Genomic DNA, 10,434 nt, shown 5'->3' on the forward strand with positions numbered 1-10,434 from the left:
AGGTGCGTGTTTTTGCAAATGGATATATATTTTTGAAAGTAAACTATCTTATTGTGTCAGGCTCTGCGAGCAATTGGAGCCACAGTTTGACGTGATCTTAATAAAAGATGAAAAAGAGGAAACGAGCATGAACGTCTTCTATATGAATTCATGACTAGAGTGGGAGAAGCCATTTCCTTGAAGACGTCATCGCTCCTTATAAACTGGCCGGAAACCCCGTAGCAGGCCAAGTTCTCACCGTTCGCTTCATCACCGCTGTATATTCCAAAATGGCCGGAGCCGACGGAGACGATTCTCTGTACCCTATTGCAGTTCTCATCGACGAACTGCGAAACGAGGATGTTCAGGTACGTGGCGATTGGCATATTTTCCTTTCCTGTCGCTTTTCTGCCGATCGGGTGATCACAGGGATCGCTGTGGTGTTTTATTTACCGCTTGATAACTGGTTAGCATTGCTAACTCGAAAACATGCCATGGCCTATGCGGCGTTCGCAAACGGTCGCACCCACGTCCAGATGATGCCTTTCTTCAAAGTTACTCTTTCTACTACACGTATGATCAGATATAGTATTCTTTTCGAGTTTGTGTTCAACAGCTAAATGGGCCAAAAAATGTCTGATCCAAGCTAGCTTCTGATGTTTTTCCGTATCGAGTGATTGGACACCATGACAGTAGCTTGGTCGTTTTTCAGTTCTCGTCCATACGACAACAAATATGGCTACATTTGATAGGGATCTGCGAGGAATTGGCTTTGAATGGCGCATTAACGGGATCTGTGCTTGTATTTATTACAGCCAACCGTCGTACCAAAACATGCGGCCGCCAATAGAAGACCCACACCCACTCCCTAAATCACAATTTCTTGCATCCATAATGACAGTTGTTCTCTACTATGGTTAACTAGAGTTTATTCGACTTGCTTTTTGTAACTACAAAAATATAGTTTTTTTATATATATACATATATAAACATTATATTATACAGTACCGATGGCCAAAGCACCTTTATAGAATACTTTCGTACATTTCAGGTTGATAAAACACGACCCCGTTTTTTGTATATATCTTTATGGATATATGGTTAATAAACAGGTATACAGTTTGGTGTAGATTCTGCAGTATCTGACATATTTCCCACTATTTACAACAATAAGACATTCAATTTATTTAAGGATCGGCTGTTTACAGTGTCAAAGACAAATAATCGCTTCCGGTTCTCCCAGTCAAAATAGACTGGACATTTAGCATTGTCAGTTGCAGCTAATATATGATGGGTTCATTCTCCTTTTCCACAGTTGCGACTGAACAGCATCAAAAAGCTGTCCACTATTGCACTGGCGCTCGGTGTGGAACGGACTCGCACCGAACTGCTTCCCTTCCTCACAGGTAGTAACCCATTAACACCACCACCCTATAAAAACACACTAGCTCGACAGTCATGTTTTATGTAACGGGGCTATCATGTGATTGGTCAATTGGAATGATCATTTTCCCCCCTCTGTTAGACACCATCTATGATGAAGACGAGGTGTTGCTGGCCTTGGCCGAGCAGCTTGGCAACTTCACGATGCTGGTGGGTGGCCCAGAGTACGTCCACTGCCTCCTGGTAGGTTCCACGTCTTCTACAATTTCCTCCAAAAATGGCATTTTGCCCGTTGTTGACATATGGCTTCCCACTTTCCCTGACCTCCAGCCACCCCTGGAGAGCCTCGCTACAGTAGAGGAGACGGTCGTTCGCGACAAAGCAGTGGAGTCCCTGCGCAAGATCTCTCAGGAGCATTCTCCAGTTGACCTGGAGGTCCATTTCGAGCCTTTGGTCAAACGCCTGTCTTGCGGTGACTGGTTCACCTCCCGCACGTCCGCCTGCGGCCTCTTTAGCGTTTGTTATCCCCGCGTTTCCAGCACCGTCAAGGCTGAAATTCGCCAGTGAGTCGCATTTTAACGCCGTGGATTATTATGTTTGTATTTCCAAGTCGCGTTGACGATGTTGTCGTGGTCGTGGCGGCGTCTCTTCTAGGCATTTCCGCACCCTTTGTTCAGATGACACGCCGATGGTTCGACGTGCCGCCGCTTCCAAACTGGGCGAGTTTGCCCGGGTGTTGGAGTTGGATTACGTCAGGAGTGACATCATCTCTCTCTTCACCGCTTTGGCGTCCGATGAGCAGGTATCCTCCCCCAACAACCCCCCTTTTTATATATATTTGTTCATTCCAAATAGTTAAAACTATTTAGAAGCTGTTTAGTTTTGAGTTAGAAATGGAACACTATAATACAGAAGGAATAGGAAAATATAATTTTGACAATCCACATCAATCCTGTCTCTTGTAAAAGCAGAAATATTTGACATTGGTTTCGAAAGCCTATATATTTAACACAGGTTTTTAGAATGTAATTTCCTAACAACTTTAGTTTTCATTTTTAAATGTACATTTTAGATTGATAGGTTCACCAACAGGCATTCCCCAATTGCAAGATCTATAAAACGACTAATGTTATTAAGAAGGTTTTAAGCTCTGTTTAAGAAAAAAAATGCTCTTAAATATACAAACTCATTGATACCTGTATAGGCAAGATACTGCTAATAAAGTTTGAGGAATATTCCTAGGGTGGTAACATTTTAATATTGCCAGCAGAAGTAATTTATTCATAATCAGTTATTGCCTAAAAATGTTGTAGCTCATCTCCAATTTTTTTTGTCCTTGACTGGTTTCATTTGGCGAGGACAAAAGCAGCAATCCAACTAAATATTAATGCATGTAACATCTTATGAAGTGTGGTAGGAATTTTTTTTTTTTTTTACTCAAGTTGAGTCGGTCTAGTAATTATTTTGACAACACTGGGCCTCAGTAAAATAATTTTTTTGTGCTATTAATTTGGTAAAAGACTGAGATTTGACATCAACATTTTTTTCCCTTTTGTTTTTGTGTTGCTATTGTTTACTGTTTAGTCACTATTTTGTGTTAGGGAGCTTTTCTTTGTACTCCAGTGTTTTTAAGAAACGCGTGTTATTTTAGGACATGATTTGAATTTTTTGGGGAGCATATAACCTATTTTATTTTGCGAACTTTGAGCATTTCATAAGATTTCAATTTTGCCTCTGATTTTTTTTTTTTTTTACCCCTTTCTAAATGTATAATACCATCTGAGTCCTTCCTTCGTTGACTCCATTTTTTTCCACCAGGACTCTGTGCGGCTTCTGGCGGTGGAGGCGTGCGTCAGCATTGCCACTCTGCTGCCTCCAGAAGACCTGGAGACCCTGGTCATGCCCACCCTGCGCCAGGCCGCCGAGGACAAGTCCTGGAGGGTCCGCTACATGGTGGCCGACAAGTTTTCTGAGGTGAATTTGTATTGCTTTTGGACTGATCAAGTGGGGGGAAATAATAATAATAATAATTGCTGGGGATTGCCGTTATTTCCAGCCAAACTCGTGTCGGTAATGGGAAAATTCTCAATAAGGCTGAGTTAAGATGGCCGTGCCTCATCTCCTGAATATAAATGAGCTGCATCGCGCGCACTGCTGTTAATTTAGTTGTGGCAGACCATATTCAAAACGTAATCATCCGCGGGCTGTGAGAGTTGCCGGATAAGCCCTTTTACTGCTGACGTTGATTGCCGCTGGACCTCAAGTGCTTATTATGAGATTGCGCTTTTCCAAAATGACATTATGATGGATGTTTACTGCCATGGTCATTGGGACTACTCCTCTGCCAACTTTCTTCATCACTGTATCTTTGTTTTTTAATCAGATGCCAAATTTTATTTCATTTTTTTCCCATAAGCGGCGTATAGTTTTTAATTACTCTTGGTTTAGTGTGAAATGGGGCTTTTGTTTTAGATACACAGTTGATAGTTGTCTAAAACGTTGAAAAGATGCATTTACCGAAAATTAAAATGCAGTATTTTTGCTTTAGAATATGAAAATAGCAGGGTTATAGTAAAATGCTCCATTTCTTTACTGTGGGAATGAACTACTAAATTATATCAGTTCTCTTAAGTCTTTCTTTTTTTTCCACATCTTAATACTTTTTAGTCTGAATGTGGCCCAAATGTTAGCTTTCATTTAAAACGTTTCCTAGATTCAAAATGGCAAAATTTAATTCTAGTAATAATGTGTTATGGCTTATTGATTTCTGATAAGATCAGTTATTTTTTTATTGATCTACTGCTAAGTTGGCCACCCGATCAGTCATTGCACCTTTTTTAATGTTGTTTTTACTGAAATGAAACGATTTAATCAGCGAGGAATATTATGACTTTATTTTTTAAAACAGCTCCAAAAGGCAGTGGGCCCAGAAATCACCAAGAATGACCTGGTCCCAGCTTTCCAAAACCTTCTCAAGGACTGCGAGGCTGAAGTCCGTGCTGCTGCAGCCAACAAAGTCAAAGGTCAGTCCATAAATCCACAGCCAATTTATTAATAAGACTATGCCTCCAATCCATTTGAGCTAGGTGTCAAATATTACCACTTAACGTAAATATCTTTCCTCTCTATTGGCTAGAATTCTGCGAGAATCTCCCAGAGGACAACCGTGAGCAGATCATCATGACTCACATCCTACCTTGCGTCAAGGTAAAAAAAAAATATTTAAAAAAAACCTAGGTGAACTTTAGTCTCCTTTTATGGTCAATTGCATGCACAAGGGCAAGATATTTCTTTCTACCGCCCAACTTGTAATATTTTTTATGTGCTTTGCTGTGACACCTTGGAGACAAAAAAACCGTATAATTTTTATGATGCTGTTTGAATAGGCCTGCTTTACAGCCAGCAGGGGGCAGTGTTTACTCGCGTGTAACGACTTTAGCTGTACTTTTTTTGCGTAGATCAATATTTTTAGTGTGAAACCTCAAATGTATGTTGATGAGTCCATCATCTCCAACCTACGAATGCTGATTTTTATTTTTCTATTTTTGCAGGAGCTGGTTTCCGACACCAACCAACATGTGAAGTCAGCACTGGCCTTGGTTATTATGGGTCTTTCTGCCATTTTGGGCAAGGATAACACAATAGAGCATTTATTGCCTCTCTTCCTGGCTCAGCTCAAGGACGAGGTAAAGGAAATTCACATTTGTTCTTTATTTCCTCTTCCATTTCTTCTTTTATTTACCCGGGCTGTGCCAAGCATGCGATCATAACATCATGCGAAACTTTAGACGGGTCATACATACCGTGAAGGTCATTGAAGAGGCGATTGTCATCAAAATGCGTTCAAAATTCCTCCGTAAACACTGATTTTTTTAAACGTGTAATTCAATCAAGGAAGATTCTGACGCTTTAGTTCATCTGGTTGAACTTTTTCCCAGGAATTTGTCCTGGACTTTCGAAATGCAGCCAGAAATGAAGGATTTAGATGCAAAAATACTTGAATCGTGATGTGTTCGTAATGGGGAAAAAAAGCAGAATACACTATTTCCTAAGGGGAATAAATACTGTAAATATGACCTCCCCTACTTTCTGATAAACTTGGTTTACAGAATTGGCTCACACCGGCGTCGTAAACCAAAAGACCCCCTGTGCTCCGTTCATTAAATTTTATTTGGGGAGGTACTTTCTTTATGGAGGCGCGAGGGAAATTCACCCTACCGACGGTCTGCACAATGAAATAGTAAAGAGTCAGTCAGTACATTGCGCTTCTCCTTTTATGATATGACAGACATGAAGTTGTTGAGCAAAAATGAATAAATAAAATGGTTTGTTTCCAAGTGCCCCGAGGTACGTCTCAACATCATCTCCAACCTGGACTGCGTCAACGAGGTGATCGGCATCCGCCAGCTGTCCCAGTCCCTCCTGCCGGCCATCGTGGAGTTGGCCGAGGACGCCAAGTGGAGGGTCCGCCTGGCCATCATCGAATACATGCCCCTGTTGGCGGGTCAGCTGGTAAGAAATGCGGAAAAAGAAAATGTGGCTTTTTTGCGCTGTTTTAAATTGGCGTTCTGTTTCCTCAGGGAGTGGAATTCTTTGACGAGAAGCTCAACACTCTTTGCATGGCCTGGCTTATCGACCACGGTACGTACGCTTCTGCCTTTCTTCGTTTGCGTGCTGCTCGGCACGGGCTGCGTTTATTTTGAAAGTTGGCGATCGCTTCCTTTTCAAGCGGAATCGATGCGTGTCAGCTAAAACCAAACCGTGAGCAATAGGTGATTTATTGTGGTTTTTTTAAACTTGGAAAAAGGGAAACTACCTTAAAATTAAAATTGAGCTTTATTTTTTTTATACACTTCGCTGGTAAGGGTCACCAATCTAAAAATTCTCTTTACCCACGAGCAAATATGATTTTTGACGTTCAACCATTTATAGTAAGGCTTTTTTCTTTAAAAAAACGACATGGTATATAGTAAGGCTTTTTTTTTGTAAAAAAAAAAAAAAAAAAAAAAAACATAGTATATAGTAAGGCTTTAAAAAATGAACAGCATAGTATAGTAAGGCTTTTAAAAAAAAATAAACGACATAGTATAGTAAGGTTTAAAAAAAAACGACATAGTATAGTAAGGCTTTTTTTTTCTTTAAAAAAACGACAGTATAGTAAGGCTTTTTTTTTTCTTTAAAAAAAAGACGAGTATAGTAAGGCTTTGGTTTTTTTTTTATTTTTTTTTTTAAAGCCTTACTATACTCTGTCTTTTTTTTTTTAAAGAAAAAAAGAGTATAGTAAGGCTTTTTTCTTTAAAAAAAGACAGTATAGTGAGGCTTTTTTTTCGTAAAAAAAAAACTAGTATAGTTTCCCTAAACATGGTGGCGCTTTGCACCGCCACACACTGGAACCTTGTCTTTCGTAGTAGGTCGCGTTGAAGCACTTCTTTTTTTTCCTCTGGAGTTTTTCCCCAATTAGAGATGTGTGATGGAGGACAAAGGGCCAGCTGCATTACATCATTGGAATGTCGCGCGTCTGGGGGTTAGGCGGACTACTGTTATGTAAGATCTAAATTAAAAGGGGGGGGGGATATGCTCTCCTCAGAATGCTTTCCTCGCTGACTTCATCCCACACTTTTAGCTCTTTTTGCCGACAGCCCAATCTCACCGTTGACCGCCGTTTCTCGTTGCAGTGTACGCCATCCGCGAGGCGGCCACTTGCAACCTGATGAAGCTGGTGGAGCGCTTTGGGGCCGAGTGGGCGCAAAACACCATCGTGCCCAAGGTTCTGGGCATGGCCAACGATCCCAATTACCTCCACAGGATGACCACTCTTTTCTGCATCAACGTGAGTCTCGCAAACGTAAACCCAAGAGAAATAGACGGTAAATAGTATTTTTTTTGTGCTCTTTATTCGACTAACCAACTTGTATTTTGCGTCATCAGGCACTGTCCGAGGCGTGCGGTCAGGACATCACCACCAAGCAGATGCTCCCCGTGGTCCTCAAGATGTCCAACGATCAGGTGGCCAACGTGCGCTTCAACGTGGCCAAGTCGCTGCAGAAAATCGGGCCCATCCTGGACGGCAGGTAAGTCCTAGCGGAGGTGGCGAAAGTGGGAGAATGTGGGAGATCTCACCGTTGTTTTGTGTCGCCAGCACGCTGCAGGGAGAAGTCAAGCCGGTGCTGGAGAAGCTGGCCACCGACACAGACATGGACGTCAAGTACTTTGCCCAGGAGGCCATCAGCGGTAAGCAAAAGTCCACTAACTGTCCCTTGTTTACGTTTTTAGATCCTAAAAAGTGGTGTTCTCTCTTTTGCAGTTCTCTCACTGGCCTAACTCAAGCGACACGTCTCAGCTCAAGCCTTTTACAAGATATTTATTGATGTGTAAGATCAACGGCTAACTGTACAGACCAATTAGAAAGAGCTCTCGCTGTAAAATCAGGCCCTGCTAATATTACTCTCTAGCCAAGCATTATGAGTCCCACCAACCCCACTCACATTCCTCCTTTTGCTTTGAGCCCCCTTTTATTTTCCATAATTTTAGCACCAAAACATCAACAAGCAATGTAAGCGTGAGCATTTTATCCAGTGTTGCTTGAAATTCTAAATAATAAAACTTCAAAACACCCATGATGATTGAGAAAGTAAGTGTTATATGTTTGTTCTAATTGGCTACCCAAACAACAATGCACAAGAATGCAGTTAGGCTTGAAGATTGACGTCCTGTACTTTTAGGACACCAAGGATGTGTAGTCCACCTCCCAGGCTAACTACAGGAATGTTTTAACTCCCTGCCTTTGATGGCAACAAATAAATTGGGCCAATTAAAATGAGAATTTCCTCTCAATTGAAGATAATTTGGGGAAAGAAAAACCCCCATTTTAGTCTTGTATTTTTTTTCTTGAAGACTTACCTTGACGACCAGTGTACTTTGTTTTATTGTTCCTTTCAGTGCTTCCCACATTTGATGCTGTTCTACTGTATCCTCCCTCATCTGAATAAAGTTACAAAGAATACGTATGTCATCCACTTTCACTCTCTCGGCACGAGTTAACAAGAAAAGGAAGTTTGACAGTGACACGATGACATCAACTACAATAGCTGCATTTTGGAATGACTCAGCTTCCCGTTTCACCTTAAGATAAAAAAAAAGTTGTGAAAACATTTCAAAAGGAATGATGCAGCGTACTAACCTGAAAATGCCGGATCACTTCTAGTCTTGTAGTAGTTACTGCGTCAGTCTTACAGCTTTGGCATCCTGGGTTCAAATCCCAGCTTCAGAATGCCAGAACTTCCTATAGATGGTCATTTTTTAAGAAAAAAGCCTTACTATACTGTCGTTTTTTTACGAAAAAAGACCTTACTATACTATGTCGTTTTTACTAAAAAAGCCTTATCATACTATGTCGTTTTTTACGGAAAAAGCCTTACCATACTATGTTGTTTTTTTTTTACAAAAAAGCCTTGCTACATTATTTCATTTTTTAAAGAAAAAAGCCTCACTATACTATGTCGTTTTTTACGAAAAAAGACCTTACTATACTATGTCGTTTTTTACGGAAAAAGCCTTACTATACTGTCGTTTTTTACGGGAAAAGCCTTACTATACTATCGTTTTTTTACGGAAAAAAGCCTTACTATGTCGTTTTATACGGAAAAAAGCCTTACTATACTATGTCGTTTTTTACGGAAAAAAGCTTACTATACTATGTCGTTTTTACTAAAAAAAAAAGCCTTACTATACTATGTCGTTTTTTTTTACAAAAAAGCTTTACTATACTATGTCTTTTTTTTACGAAAAAAAAGCCTTACTATATTATGTCGTTTTTTTACAAAAAAAGCCTTACTATACTATGTCGTTTTTAACTAAAAAAGCCTTATCATACTATGTCATTTTTTTACGGAAAAAAGCCTTACTATACTATGTCGTTTTTTTACGAAAAAAGCTTACTATACTATGTCGTTTTTTACGAAAAAAAGCCTTACTATACTATGTCGTTTTTTACGAAAAAAAAGCCTTACTATACTATGTCGTTTTTTATGAGGAAAAAAAAGCCTTACTATACTATGTCGTTTTTTAGGGGGAAAAATCTTACTATACATGTCGTTTTTTAGGGGGAAAAAGCCTTACTATACTATGTCGTTTTTTACGGAAAAAAGCCTTACTATACTATGGCGTTTTTACGAAAAAAAAGCCTTACTATACTATGTCGTTTTTTACGAAAAAAGCCTTACTATACTATGTCATTTTTTTACGAAAAAAAAGCCTTACTATATTATGTCGTTTTTTACAAAAAAAGCCTTACTATACTATGTCGTTTTTAACTAAAAAAGCCTTATCATACTATGTCATTTTTTTACGGAAAAAAGCCTTACTATACTATGTCGTTTTTTACGAAAAAAGCCTTACTATACTATGTCGTTTTTGACGAAAAAAGCCTTACTATACTATGTCGTTTTAGGGAAAAAAGCCTTACAATACTATGTTGTTTTTAGTTAAAAAGCTTTACTATACTATGTCGTTTTTACGAAAAAAAAGCCTTACTATACTATGTCGTTTTTTACGAAAAAAGCCTTACTATACTATGTCATTTTTTACGAAAAAAAGCCTTACTATATTATGTCGTTTTTTACAAAAAAAGCCTTACTATACTATGTCGTTTTTAACTAAAAAAGCCTTATCATACTATGTCATTTTTTTACGGAAAAAAGCCTTACTATACTATGTCGTTTTTTACGAAAAAAGCTTACTATACTATGTCGTTTTTTACGAAAAAAAGCCTTACTATACTATGTCGTTTTTTACGAAAAAAAAGCCTTACTATACTATGTCGTTTTTTATAAGAAAAAAAAGCCTTACTATACTATGTCGTTTTTTAGGGGGAAAAATCTTACTATACATGTCGTTTTTTAGGGGGAAAAAGCCTTACTATACTATGTCGTTTTTTACGGAAAAAAGCCTTACTATACTATGGCGTTTTTACGAAAAAAAAGCCTTACTATACTATGTCGTTTTTTACGAAAAAAGCCTTACTATACTATGTCATTTTTTACGAAAAAAAGCCTTACTATATTATGTCGTTTT

At 39.0% G+C, this 10,434-nt stretch overlaps 1 protein-coding gene and 1 long non-coding RNA gene across 2 annotated transcripts; one reads left to right on the forward strand and one right to left on the reverse strand.

The window, feature by feature from the left end:
- The first annotated feature begins 49 nt into the window (after positions 1 to 49).
- Positions 50 to 8,365, forward strand: ppp2r1bb (protein phosphatase 2, regulatory subunit A, beta b). The gene is made up of 15 exons (XM_077610661.1): positions 50 to 347; positions 1,295 to 1,385; positions 1,505 to 1,605; positions 1,693 to 1,925; positions 2,017 to 2,164; positions 3,181 to 3,336; positions 4,271 to 4,385; positions 4,499 to 4,569; positions 4,914 to 5,048; positions 5,701 to 5,874; positions 5,943 to 6,003; positions 7,038 to 7,192; positions 7,291 to 7,433; positions 7,502 to 7,593; positions 7,667 to 8,365. The coding sequence occupies exons 1-15, from the start codon at positions 270 to 272 to the stop codon at positions 7,681 to 7,683; spliced, it is 1,770 nt and encodes a 589-aa protein (XP_077466787.1). The 5' UTR covers positions 50 to 269; the 3' UTR covers positions 7,684 to 8,365.
- Positions 7,888 to 9,456, reverse strand: LOC144083133 (uncharacterized). The gene is made up of 2 exons (XR_013303482.1): positions 9,331 to 9,456; positions 7,888 to 9,046 (listed from the first exon to the last, which is right to left on the reverse strand). It is a non-coding gene; the product is annotated as an uncharacterized LOC144083133 (long non-coding RNA).
- Positions 9,457 to 10,434: the final 978 nt, after the last annotated feature.

This window comes from Stigmatopora argus, chromosome 10, assembly GCF_051989625.1.
Source record: "Stigmatopora argus isolate UIUO_Sarg chromosome 10, RoL_Sarg_1.0, whole genome shotgun sequence".
Taxonomy (NCBI): domain Eukaryota; kingdom Metazoa; phylum Chordata; class Actinopteri; order Syngnathiformes; family Syngnathidae; genus Stigmatopora; species Stigmatopora argus.

Excerpts from the sequence above, each read along its gene's own strand:
- ppp2r1bb (XM_077610661.1), top strand. The coding sequence starts at position 270 with ATGGCCGGAGCCGACGGAGACGATTCTCTGTACCCTATTGCAGTTCTC. Across the intron at positions 1,606-1,692 it reads AGTACGTCCACTGCCTCCTG|CCACCCCTGGAGAGCCTCGC; the intron begins GTAGGTTCCACG and ends CCTGACCTCCAG. Across the intron at positions 4,386-4,498 it reads TGCAGCCAACAAAGTCAAAG|AATTCTGCGAGAATCTCCCA; the intron begins GTCAGTCCATAA and ends TCTATTGGCTAG.